Source organism: Apteryx mantelli, chromosome 3 (genome assembly GCF_036417845.1).
Source record: "Apteryx mantelli isolate bAptMan1 chromosome 3, bAptMan1.hap1, whole genome shotgun sequence".
NCBI lineage: Eukaryota > Metazoa > Chordata > Aves > Apterygiformes > Apterygidae > Apteryx > Apteryx mantelli.
This window is the reverse complement of record NC_089980.1, coordinates 64983169-64996529: the sequence shown is the minus strand read 5'-3', so window position 1 is coordinate 64996529 and position 13361 is coordinate 64983169. Positions and strand designations below refer to the sequence as shown.

General features: G+C 35.7%; 1 protein-coding gene across 4 annotated transcripts in view; it reads right to left on the bottom strand.

Annotated features, from left to right (window-relative positions):
- STXBP5 (syntaxin binding protein 5) overlaps positions 1-13361 on the bottom strand; it is a 129193-nt gene that overhangs the window by 23227 nt on the left and 92605 nt on the right. For 2 of the 4 annotated variants that reach the window (XR_010883737.1, XM_067293542.1), the window contains exons 19-20: positions 10873-10938; positions 6913-6972 (exon numbers count right to left, since the gene is read on the bottom strand). Coding sequence is in view for 3 of the 4 variants with exons in the window: in XM_067293542.1 (XP_067149643.1) it covers positions 6913-6972; positions 10873-10938 (126 nt within the window). In the remaining variant the exon portion in view is untranslated. The remainder of the gene's footprint in view (positions 1-6912; positions 6973-10872; positions 10939-13361) is intronic. The other 2 variants (XM_013945418.2, XM_067293543.1) reach the window with 1 other exon arrangement.

Here is a 13361-nt window from a genome sequence, read left to right as displayed (position 1 = left end):
GCATAAAATAAGCATCTGAGATGCCATCAGCAGTCTCACAAGAATGGAGAAATTACAACGAACAATTATAAAATCAGCAGCATACAAACATTTGCAACATTGTCAAATGAAAGACAGTAAAATTTTTGTAATATTGCTCAAGCGAAAAATGGAACTTGAACTCATCACTGACTTGGAAAATTCTATTTCTAGAAACAGAAACCATGTGGTCCATTTTAAATGCTGTATAATACTAAAATATGCTTTATAAGAGAAGTCATCAGTTAACTAATAGCTGTACATCCCTCTTTCGTCTTTCTTTCATCAATTACTGGAGAATGAAGAATTTTGATGTAGCTTAGCTACTGGACCAGGGCTTTAATTTGGATTTAATTCCCAGCCACATGCTTGACTTTTGGTATATCATTTAATTTTTCATTATCTTGTAAGGATAATACTTCTCTACCTGAAACAGATGTTGAGAATAGCCTCATAATTTTAGGAGTGCCTTGTAACAGATACCAGTCATAAGGTAGACTGAATCTTGCCGCTCCTCTCTAAAAATGAATTCACTCTGAATGATTTCAGTTAAAAGGGATAATTAGAATGAGTACATTTTGCACATATACTCAAGAACAGCATGTGATTTAAAGTTACTCTCACTCCTTGAAAAAGTGAGATACTTCATTGTATCATCAATTATACTCAATATTGCAAATACTAGTTATCTGAATAGTTGAATAGTTTTATTCCTATCATATGTTATAAAAATTTGAGAATAAGACTCCGTAAATAGTCTTCTTATTTCCTTAATGTGTCAGTGTTACAAAGTATGTCCTATTCAAATTAAATTGAAATTACTTACTCTCAGGTTGCAATGCCACAGTCATTTTAACTTTTTTTTAGTGCAGGCTGAAACCAAAAAGGGAAGTTCAACCACACATTTTCTACCCTCATCCTTGCATTGGTGCTGGCATCTGTCTGGCCTGACGGTGAGCATAACCAAAACTCATCTAAATGAAATTTCTCCCAAAGGCTGTTTTCAGCGAGATCAATTCCTGTCCCAGATCAGTGTTCAGCTAGACAAATGGCAGACCATGGTACACTAGTGACCAGGAGCCCCTTCTTTTTGCTCTCAGCTGGAACTTACATCAGCTTGAAAAGAGATCATGTAACCTCACCTGGAACTGTGAATTACAGGGTGGGAGCTTCTCATTATAAGACTCATTTTCTGGGTTAGACAGATAAATCATAAAAGCTGAGGTGTTAAACACAGGCTTAAGTATGCACACAAAATAATTTGAATTATGTTTGGCTTTTCACCACTTTTACCATGCATAAAACTATTCTCAGCAATGACTAGTTAACTTAGCCACTTTGAAGACCAGAGTGGTCACTTTTGGCTTCTCAAATAAAAACATTTAATATAATATTACAACAGCTTAGGGAGAAAAAACTGACAAAAAATAAGATACCAGGGAACAGGTATTACGAAGTACAGGAAAATGTGCTGGATTCTAAGAGTCAGTCTCCATTTTTAGTTTTTTGTTCATTAGTGAAAGGCTATCTGTGTGAACAAGATTGATAAGTTAAAATAAATGTTAGACATCACTTTCTACAAACACTAAACTATGCCTCTCTTATTAACAGCACAAGAAGATAAAAGAATTCTTAGAAGATGTCATTGCTAAGAGTTGTGAATTAGTGGGTTCTACACAAAAATTACATTTCAAAACACATAAGTGTGACAGAACGCTCAGTAATTCAAACAAAGAGGAAACTTAAGAACTTTAATAGCACTAGTGCCACCTTGTGTTTAAACAGGAAAGTGGCTCAAGATTTAATTAGAAAATATGAATATTTCAACAGCTAAATCGTTTCCAACTAACATTACTTGGTATAACAAGCTGCTTGTATTCATCATATCTGCCTTACGGTTTTCAGCAGCTTTGGAAAATGTAGTTTATCCATGCCTCGGAATGAAAAACAGCAACACATCAGCACTAGACCACTTCTACCATGTAAGAAACAGATCAGAAATGGAGAAAGATGAGATGGAGATCTACAGGGAGAACACCCAAAGTCAGGCTTTTTACTTTTTCCCTTTGTATGACAGGGCAAAGGTGATGATGACTGCTCCTGCTGGGTGTGACTGACCAAGTAGTAGCTGTCATGTCACACGCTTTAATACGTCTCTTGGTGGTGGTGGCTGCTGCAGCATCTACAGCTGAGCCTGCCTTTCCACAGCTCTGGTGTGAGACACAGAGCCAAAAGCTAGGTAGCTGTTTTGTTACTCTTGGCACGCTCGTTGCTCTAAGCAATGATTATTTTGTCCATTTGCTCAGACCTACATTTCATACTCCTCTAAAGGAGAAAATCTAGTGTGACACGCATGCACATTCATATTTTTTCTCTAATATATATGATTAAATTGCATTATATACTAAGTATGCCATTACAGAACTGTCCAAAAAACAACATTCAGGGTTTTTGGCTATTTCTCAGAGGTTAGTCTTGAGGAGGAGGGAGTCAGAATATGAAAGGTTCTCTTGGCATAGTGTGTTACATCTCAGCATTGTAGGCCCACCTAATTCAATCAAAAAATACCCTGAAGGTTATCTGAGACATGTCCGAACTACCAATAGGAAGCAGTGGCTTAAAAGTAATAGTCACATTTTATTTGCAGTAGGTTATCCTGAGCTACTTTACAATGCATTACAATAAACAGCATATTAATTTGAAAGCCATAGACTGATTTCCCATACATTCCCTATTTAAGCAAACAATCTAAATTGTTCACTTAAAAAAAATCTCTAAAGATTATAAAGGAGACAAGAGTCTGTGTTTTGGCAGACAATAAAAGAGTTTAAAGGAAACAAAATTCACTTAACATTTAATGAGAAATACCTAAATAGCTTAGAATTATCTTTTAGTTCTTATCAATATTCTTTAAATATACCCAAATCCCCAAATTATTGTAAACTGAAATATTTTAATGTTTGATAACTATATAGAGGTCAAGAATTAAATTACCCAACTTCATGATGCCTAAAGGATTGACTACTGTACTTGTGACAGTTAAAAAGAATTAGATTCTCAACACTGAAATCTGTAAATTTGATATCCATAAGAATAATGAAAACATCTTATGAGAGAATGTATGAAAAGGGAGCTACGTGATATATAAAAAATTAGGTCAGACAAATATTAAAAAGCACACTGGAACAAACAGTCCTTCTCTGGCATTAGGGCAAATGAGAACTGAACATGAACATCTTAAGCTTTGATTCTGTGAAAATAGTATTAAGTTAAATTTTCAAACAGTACTGAAATCATTCAGTTGCACTCTTAGAATGTTACAAATGTGAAAAACCTTATGGTTAAAGTTAGCAGCAGGAATTACAGAAATTTAGAATTCTAGCTATCACTAATCCAGTTAGATTTGCCTGCTAATAGTTTGCAATTGTTTTTAACTGAGCACTTGCAGAGAAGAAATAAAACCTATAACTTCACTGAAAAGTATTTAACACAATCTGCTGAAACAGTTATATAAGTGTCTCAGAGTCTGCAACACTTTCCATATACCTTTACTAAGGTTCCTTCCAGAAATGGAGGATACAGTATCTCTGCAGTTCTGATATGATCAGTAGTGATATATTTAGCCAGACACTTCTCTTCATGCACAATAATTAACTGACCAAAATAAGGGTAAAACAGCTTAGATTTTCCTTCAGCTGAAGCTGGATCACAAAGCCTTTCCATAAGAATGACATGTTGGCCTAAGAAATTAAACATTTCATTCTGTTTTCTTCCCCGTAAGTTCATCTAGATTTGGTACACTTTTCTGTACTCCTTCAACCCAGTGCATTATGTATAGTTTCAAATATTTGCCATTTCTAAGAGAAACAAATGCTTTTAATAATGGCCACAGTATTTCCTGTAATTCCTATAAATGATTAGTAAAGCCACAAAGTCAACTTTAAGCCAACCGAACTTAACAAAGTATATATGGTAAACTGAAAGTGTTGGTTCATGAAGCTATTATATTTTATTTATGCTACTGCTGCAAACTTGGATGGTCTTTGACCCTTTAATGAAGCAAGAATCCTGTGCCTGATACTGTCACTAATGATACAAATCTACAGAAATGAAGATGAATCTGTGTAAGTTATAATAAAATGATATAAATTGAGAATGACTTCGTATTTCCAAATGCATGCATATTTATGTTGGTCTTCTGATACCACCTTAGAGTCTTATCACTGAAATGAAATTCCTTCTCCTTAGTTTGGAAAATGCTAGACTTTCCTCTCAGTACTTTCAAAGAAGTCTTCTTCTCTTACCCACTGTTCCAATGTGACATGTGACAAAAACACAGGAATGATATTAACAGTAACTGGAATTACATATGTAAGTTATAATTTTTGTTCTTTTAGCAACCCATTTGACAGGTTATACTTCATGCAAAGACAAAGAATGGAAGGAACTTGAATTCGATTGCACTGTATGCCACTGCAAAGAACTACATCCATGCTACATGCATCAAACTTCATCCGAACACAGTTGATGAAGGTAAACTGTTGTACAATAGGGTGAAGTTGATGACAGTAAGCGGCACACACATTTTACAGAATTCATTGTCCAGTCATATTCAGCTGGCTACAATTCAGGTTAAAACAGTGAAATGCAAAAACATGCAACCACTGACACCAAACAAGTGGCAAAGCATTTTGCCATATTTCAGCTATTCAGGAGAGTTTAAAGTGTAAGTTCAGAAAGAGTCATGCAGAATAATCATGCCAGATATAAGGTATAGAACATGGTCGTGAAGAAAAGATTATTTGTATGGCATCCAACTACTCAAAACTCTTAAACAACAAACAAAAAACAAAAAAACAGGTGAAACAACTATATAAACTGTGTAAATTACACAAATCTTAAAATATGGGCTTACTGAGAGATGAATTACACATCAAATGCATTGTTGTCTCACTCAGCATTTAATCTACCTTCTGAAGAAGTCACTACTACTTGTAAATAAATGCTACATTATTTTAGCTGTAAAAACATTCACAACTGCTCTTTTCCTTTGGAAAGGAAAGGTTTCAAACTGAAACAGGCACCAAAATTTCTGTAGAATTACCATTGGCAGATTTTATTAATATTCTTAGAAAAAAGTGAAAAAGTAACGAAGTCATGCTCAAACATACTGGTCAAAAACAAAAGAGCAAAAACCCCATTTTTTCTGCACAAGTTAAGTTCAGAAGAGACGGCCTTTGGACAAAAGGAAAATATTAGCTCATCAACAGGCACTGACATAACATGCACAAGATTAAGTGCTGCTTTTCTCATAAGAAGAGCTGAGTACAAGTTTCCCATTGGCCTGTATGCCCTTCAGTAGAACATATTACTGAATATTAAAGTAAATGGTACTCAGTTTTTTAAATACAGATGAATTGACATAATGATACGTTCTTGAGAGACATTTACTTTCTGAAATTCGTCTTAGGCTTCCACTGCCTCAGAGCTCCTCTCCCCTATCACCACCATTACCAGTACCAGAACGATCACTATTCCCCTCCTATATCTTACCCTTTAATGCGTTCCTGCAAGCAGTGCTCAGCCTAGTACTGAGGCAGAGGCACTCTCCCTCCTCCCTCGTTTTGTGCCTCAGGTTCCAAAGAATGTCCTGTATCTTATCGATATTTACCTCACTGAATTTTGAATGATTTTGCTTCTCAATTACCAAATTGCGATGGAAGGGAACAAATCATTAATAACTTAGGATAAAAGTTAAGTTGTCAAATAGTAAATTAGAGGCAGGGCGCAGGAAAAGAAATCTTCTCCTCCTCCCTAGCCTTAACTTATGCTTCAACATATAATCTAAAAAAATAATAGTTTAGCAAACAGTGTCACGATATGCAATACAGATTCAACTTTTAGACCTAACTAAAGAGGCAAAAGTAAATCCTATTGCAACCACATACTAATACACCAAATAAAAACAAAATGAAACATTAATGTAGTGATTCTGAAATGAAATTAACTGCACACCAGTTAAAGAAGTAGAGACCTTTTCCCAAAATTAAATCACACAACCTCTCGGCTTCATTTATAGCTCCAGTTGTCATAAGCAGAGTTAATTTTTATTCTAATCATAAAAGGGTTCAATCTATAATCTGTATACAACATATTCCAAGGCACATTTGTTCATAAATTAAAAAAAAAAAAAGCCCAAGATTCTGAAGCTGGTAAGGTGTTGTATCCTTGGTGGACACACAAGGAAAACACAGTTCTGGAATAGTAATGGGGTGTACTTATATATAACTAGTCCTTTTCCAGATGATTAAATGAAAATATGATGCTACCTGTAACTCGACTGTTCTAATACAGAAATCTGGCCATATGGCTATGAATGTACCATGTAAAGAAATTAAATCAAACAGATGTTCTCAAAGAGACTGTACCTTCACAAAAAATAGTGGAATAATGTTGTGACTTGCATAGACTGAACTCTTAGTATTTTAGATTAGAATTCCACCCATCCAGAAAATGCAGAAAAGTGCATTTGTAAGATCAGAGAATTTAAAACACCAATATCCTTGATTTTTTAAAATTATTGTACCCAGTGTATTTAGCACAAAAGCAGCCACAGAATTACCAATTAGCATAGATAATGAAAAATTATTAACTAAATATGCAATGAAATTTGATTTTTTTTTTCCTGCTGGGTTAGTGTTGCATAGATTAAGGCACTGGATTAGGAACAGAACAGAATTTTTCTAGTTCCTACCTATGTCATTGGCTACCATCTTGGAAAACTTTCTGCTTTTGGTCTTCACTGTAAATAATATTTTAATAAAAAAGGTCAATCTAAGTGTATCAAAGGATGAACTGGAAAAAAAAAGACTTTAAAAAAGAAAAATACTGTACCCTTTTCTATAAAATTATTCATTTTTTGATCATCATCAGAATTGTTTGGTGAACCAGAACCTATGAGTGAAGACAGAATGAGATGGATATACAAACATATATCTTTGACACAAGAACTATGTATTAATAAAAGTTTTGTGTTTAAGGGAGACACACAAAGATGCATTAAAACATTGATCCAATATCAGATACTGATAGTCTCTGTAGCTGAATTCTTATGACATGACAGGAACTCCTGCCACACTGAGATTAACCACAAAAAATATAATGCAAGGTACAATGTTGCACAGTGCTAGTTTATTGCTGTAAATGTTTCCCACATTGAATAAAATGAACAGCACTGAACAGAGTGCTGTCCTAATCACGGTTCCAGACATAAGAATTAATCCAAATTGTGATTGAGAGAACAAGACAGTAGCAATAAACACAGCTTTGAAAATTTGCTTCTTACTAATTCAATAAATCTGCTCTGGGCCACAGTTCTTCAACTATTCTGCAGACAACTCAGAGCCAGCACTGGAACCTGGGATTTTTCAGAATCCTTAACACTGAAAAACTGACAGTGATAGCAATAGGCCACAACTTGAGGCCTACACTGTTGTGAAGAAACTAAAACAGAATTTAACTGAAGATGCCAAATTTCATTGGATTTTATACTTTAAAAGTGTAAATAGAATGCAAACATTTTAACACTCTTACACACAAAAGCATGACACTTTACAGTGCTATACAATGTTTTATGGGTCAGATGAATGCTTCAGGGGCCTTAGCTTATTACCTCTTCACTTCTGTAGAAAAAGCAGGAGAAATAAAGCTATTATTTCTCTTGTATGATCACATTATTTATATAGCAATCTAGCTCTGTGTTACTAAAACTGGAGGATACTGTCCTAACTCACATGGGCAGGTAAGCCCTTTCCACAGTTCTCTAAACTGTATAATCACTCACTGAAGGAAATCAAGTGCAAGTTAGCTTCCACTTCTCTTCACCTGGGCACTGAAAGGGTTAATCATTCAGGCAGATGATCTAGATCACTTGAGCAAACCCAGGCTTCCACCTAAACAGCGACTGATCTGTTTTACCTATCATTTTGCAATAGTCAATATCAACAACTTATTCAATTGCCAATCCCCTCCCCCCCTTACTAAAGCTAGTAACAAGCAAATACGTCTTGCATAGTATATTTTCTTCTTGAACAGCCAGCGCCTATACTGAAAAAGTTCATTTAAATGTGACTTCTGTCCTGCACGCGAAGCTCACCAATACTGTGCTGCTGATTTCTACAAAATGCTCTCATATTCTACAGAATATGCAAAACTTATAAACCAAACCTATGGAATTGCAGCTCCTCCCATAACTGCATTCGCTAGCACCTCCACAAGGGCTGGCCTTCCCCGGACCACAAACAAAAGGTTTCAGTATCAGTGAGGTGCCACCCTCCCTCCTCCTCTCTTCACGCCTTTCTCAAAGGAAAACAGGAGAAGCCTGTCATGAAGCTCACCTTGTTCACCAAAAAACAGGACGAGAGAACAAAACTGAGGAAAGCAAGGCACAGGCCAACTTCATTACTCTAAATAGCTATTTTACAGGGGAGTGAACAGTTTTCCCCCTCCATCTTTAGTCCATTCCCCCCCCCCCTTTTTTTTTAAACACTCTAGCCTTATTTTTCTTTAGTATTGTGTATCTATGATCTATTGTGTATCTGTACCATTATATACTCTTCTCACAGAATATTCGGATCTCTAAACTTCTAGAGTTTATACTAATGTGAACTAACTTTAAAAAAAAAGTCTTCTCAGGTAGTCAGCTTTTAAATTAGAACTTAATTCCTGCCAAGGCACTATTAGGAATTTCCCCCTAATTCTATTTCCGCTCAGGACATTTGAATATAGTGTCTGTTCTAGGCTGCCCAACTTTTTGATTCTTTTAAAAAGAAATATACACATTGTATTAATTCATAAACATAAACAGATGGCAGGGAGATGGAGGAGGTAAACTATTAAATTTAGGATTTTTCCACATAAACCTTGATTCTTGTCTTTGGGCTTGATCTCACTGCACTGTTAGCCAAGATGGTGATTTGAATTTTATTTCAGTTCAACTCCAAATTATGAAAGAAAGCCTCTAAAGCAAATTAAATGGTATTTTAAGTTTTAGCTACTCCAGCTGGAAGTGGTTTGGGCTGGCACTTGAGAAATGCTGGAGCTAGGGAAAGAAAAGATGTAGCCTTTAAGAAGTATAGATCAAGATATTACCTGCACACATTTTATAGCCTGGGCATTGTTTTGCTCAGTGGTAATTCTCATTTGATCAAGTAGACTTTATTAGAAATTAGATTTAGCTGGAATTTTTTAATGTATATTGGTCAAATTCAAATAGCTTAGTAACAGTTAGCATCAGTCTCCTCAATCTTGACAGAGGAAGTGATTCACTGCAACAGCAGTGCTGCAGAGCAAATTGCTTACAGATACTAGGTTGAATATTGAAAGATGCAAATAGAAAAGACATACTGTAGTCTAAACATCACTAAAAAATGTGCTTTCATTGAAAATGATGGTGCAGTTGACAACTTCAGCATGCCAGTACTCTGCGTTAGGCAGATATGTCATGAAATCACATTTTCAGCTAAGTTGTTTACTTTTCTTTAATAAAATAAATATGAAGTTTAATAATTTGGCTTTCTATCCAAATTCTATTTTTATTGTAAATAAGTCTTATTTACCCTAAGAAAGAAAGGCTTACTGGGAAAGAGAATGACATGCTGACTGATCTAGATTAAAGTTTTGTACAATTTAAAATTAAGATCAAAGGACAGTTGTCAAATCAGAAATAAAAGTTTATGTTAAAATTTCTACTGAAGTTACAAACAGGGTATTTTGTTCTGTTATGCTTTCAACTTGGCAAAAATAGTAAACCTTTTAACAGAGATGGGGCAGCTAATAAAGACTGGTTGTAATCAATGGCATTCCAGTTTTGCAACTGCTTCCTTTACGGTCCAACACAAAAGAAATTATTCAGTAAGCAATACATTTCTTCAAGTTCTTGAGGAGAGAGTCAAGACTTTGGAACATACAGGCTAAAATGGCACATGTAGCTCCCTTTAGTTTCCTGTAATGATTATTATTTTGAATTTCTTTGCAAAGAGTAATGAAACACTCCTCCAGTTCTCCAAGTACTTGAGTAAACTTGCAATTTTGACTTTTAACTTAGTGTAGAACTTTGAAATGGATAAAGTGATGTATGCCATTACAAGTTCTGTCAGAGTAATGGGGAAGAGGCAAGTGAAATATTTTAAGCTACTATCTGAAATATTCATCCCTAATATTATATATCGACATGTACTATTAAGTATTTGCATGGCTATAGTCTCAACTGGCCAACATTAAACAAACTTCTAAGCAGTACAACATATTGCTGAGGTTTTCCTTTAAGAGAGTCACATATAGTAGTGGTAACTAACCACTCCCCCTCCTCCCCCCCCCTTTTTTTTTTAAACCTTAACAAGAATGACAGCTTCTGAAGCCCTCTGATTCTGAAGGAAAATAGTCATTTACCATTTATGAGGAAGCAGAAGTAAACTAGATCTTTTTACAGAAACAGTCTTTGCCACTTTTGAGGCCTCTCTGAAACACCAGTCACCTGAACTATCACAGGAATCTGTGCACCTCTTGCCAACATTTCATAAATTCCAGTGCAGTGGATATGCTCTCTAAAGCATGAATATTTCAGATTGTGCATCTCTTCACTCATCCTTATGAAGTATTCCTATTACATCTCTTAAATTAGTCTTGTTTTAAAACTGGAGTTTTGCAACACCTAGCAAAATTTGTAATGACAAATCAAACAAGTTGTGAGAAGGTGACAGTTTTTATATAATTATTTAACTAGTAAGTGTTTACTTAATGCATGCCATCCTCTGTGCAAACAAAATACCGAAGAACCGAGAAACTTGTAATTACCTGAAGTGGGTGACTTGCAGCGATCTTCTGGCACCACTGTACCTTCATTAATATCACAAAGACCAGCTGTAACACAAAAAAAACAGTGTATAGTAAGTACAGCTGCTATTTTAGCCTTTCCTCTATTACAGTTAGAAGCTCTAACCAGCTGGTTGTGGTACAATTTATATTACAAATTACATTTTTTCATTTGGACATCAGCCACAGTGACTGTAAAGTCACTTACTTCATACTACTGTAAAGTTTTCTGGATGGGTTTTACAAAACACTTCCTCATTAAATTTCAGTGAAAACACTGTCTTTTCAGCAAGACAGACTGTTAACAGAACAGTTAATTTACATGCTATGGATATATATTAAGTACATGTCATTTCTGTTTTGACAAAAAAAATCCTACAGTGTTATTAAGTACATAATTGCAAAAGAAAGTCAGACGAAAGAGGACTTTGAAGATCAAGGAATTCCTAAGAACACTCTTGGACCAACACGTGACCACTACTGTGTCTTTTTTCACATATTATTTTCCCATTGTTATAGTGATATGCTTTGCATTTGCTGTTACCTTGTTCACTTTCCAGCAAAACTCAGTGATGTCACTTAGAGAACTTAGGGTATAGGCTGCTATTGAAAGTATTCTTCCTCATACAGGGAGATTTCACTAAATTCTTAACACAACATTGTCCACTCTGATCACAAGAATAACTGCAGTATGTTAATACCAAAAGGTCATTTCTTCCATTCAAGTGAAGGAAATAAAGCGTAAGAGTCCACAGTTAGAAGAAAAGATGGAACTTGCCTCATAAATGCCCTAAATATTATTCCATGTGGTTAACTAGAAGTATACAAAGAATTTTGCGGGGTTTTTTTTTCCTCTTCCTTTTTGACAAGAAATTGCTAGCTAGACTGCCCTGGATTAAGAAAAGTATATTTTGTTGATATCTTAAGAGTAGTGACTCATCTTTAGGTTTATCTAATAACTATGTTTTTCTTCATAGGTGTCATGGCATGTGACACTAACACAAACAAGTACATAGTATTTAATGCTAGTAGTTGAGAAATATTTGTTAGAATGAAAGGTTTCTGCATGCACACAAAGATTTCAAATATAACCAGCCTGAGGGGAGGAAGGGCTAAGGCAACAAGGGCTTGCACACGCAGAGTGTCTACACAGACATATTCTACCCATTTTCACCAGTGCATTGGTACATATCTGTTAACAGAAGATAAGAAAAAATATAGGAACTGCTCTATTCTTCAATTCAATTTTTATAGTTTTCTAAATACCAAAAAAAGATAATCACTGAAAGGAAAAAAGCATTCTCTTGAAATATTGGGTCAACGTGGAACATATTAAAGGTATGCTGTGTTCACACACAGTTCATTGTTTGCAAAATAGTCTTTTTTTAGATTGCTTATAAGAGCATATGCAGCTTGTACCTCAAAACTCATAATGACTAGGACTGTCTGAAATTAGCAATTGACCTTATGGGTAGGTTAAGCTTATGCTTAACGGCAGTCCATGAACCAATTTCAATATATAGAAATATCCAACATGGAAGCTATACGTCTTCACTATATGGGGTGGGGGGGGGGGAAGGGGGAGGGAGAGGAGGGGGGGAAGAAAAGCCAAACGTTTATTAGCAAATCAATGAGCACCATGGGATAGTCATGGTATGTATTCTCTGAGAAAGCAAGATTCCAACTCTGGAAGCACCCGACAGTATTAGAAACACATGGGAATCTAAAACAAATTCAGTGTTTGCGATCTTTGTGAGATGGCCTGTTAGTGGATGTCAGCCTAGAAAAGATGACCTTTCTGTTAATATCTTTGGAAATTCATAGAGCTCTCTTCTTACACATTGAAAGGGCCTGGTAACCACTCTGGGAATATGCCTTGTGAGATCTAATAACCCACAAAGAGTACTCTAGAGATAGATCCTCATAAAGTTTCTGTATAAACGTAAAACACAGTCATGGGTCTTTGGTACTGGGAACAGTCACCAAACGAAGACTGTGCTGGGCTGCCAGACTGGGAACTTTTTAAATGAGAATGAGGGGGAAAATGTGACAGTCTCCTTCTGGGCAAAAGGCATCTTTTAAACCTGTATGGAGGCGGCTAGACACCTCTGCCAGCTAACATCCAGAAGGATGCTCTGTATCACACCTGCAACATAGCCCTGCTCTGCAACAGGGATATGCAGTATCTCCCTGCTCTTTCAGTTAGTGGAAAGCAGAAGCCTTAGAGAACACTTTTATTGCTGGATGGGCTATGTCATCACTAACAGGAACAAGAAGTCCTGGCAGGAGCAGCCAGGCACAGCATACCAAGCAGATTAAAAGCTTTCTCTTCTGTAATGAAAGTTTGGGTGTCCCAAATCCTTGAAGTGGACTTTTTTAGTACCACAAGTTGAAGAAATAGCTCCATTCATGGAGAACAAGTATCTTCACATTTTAATGTTTTCATTTTTGACTGTTCTCACCATCCCCCA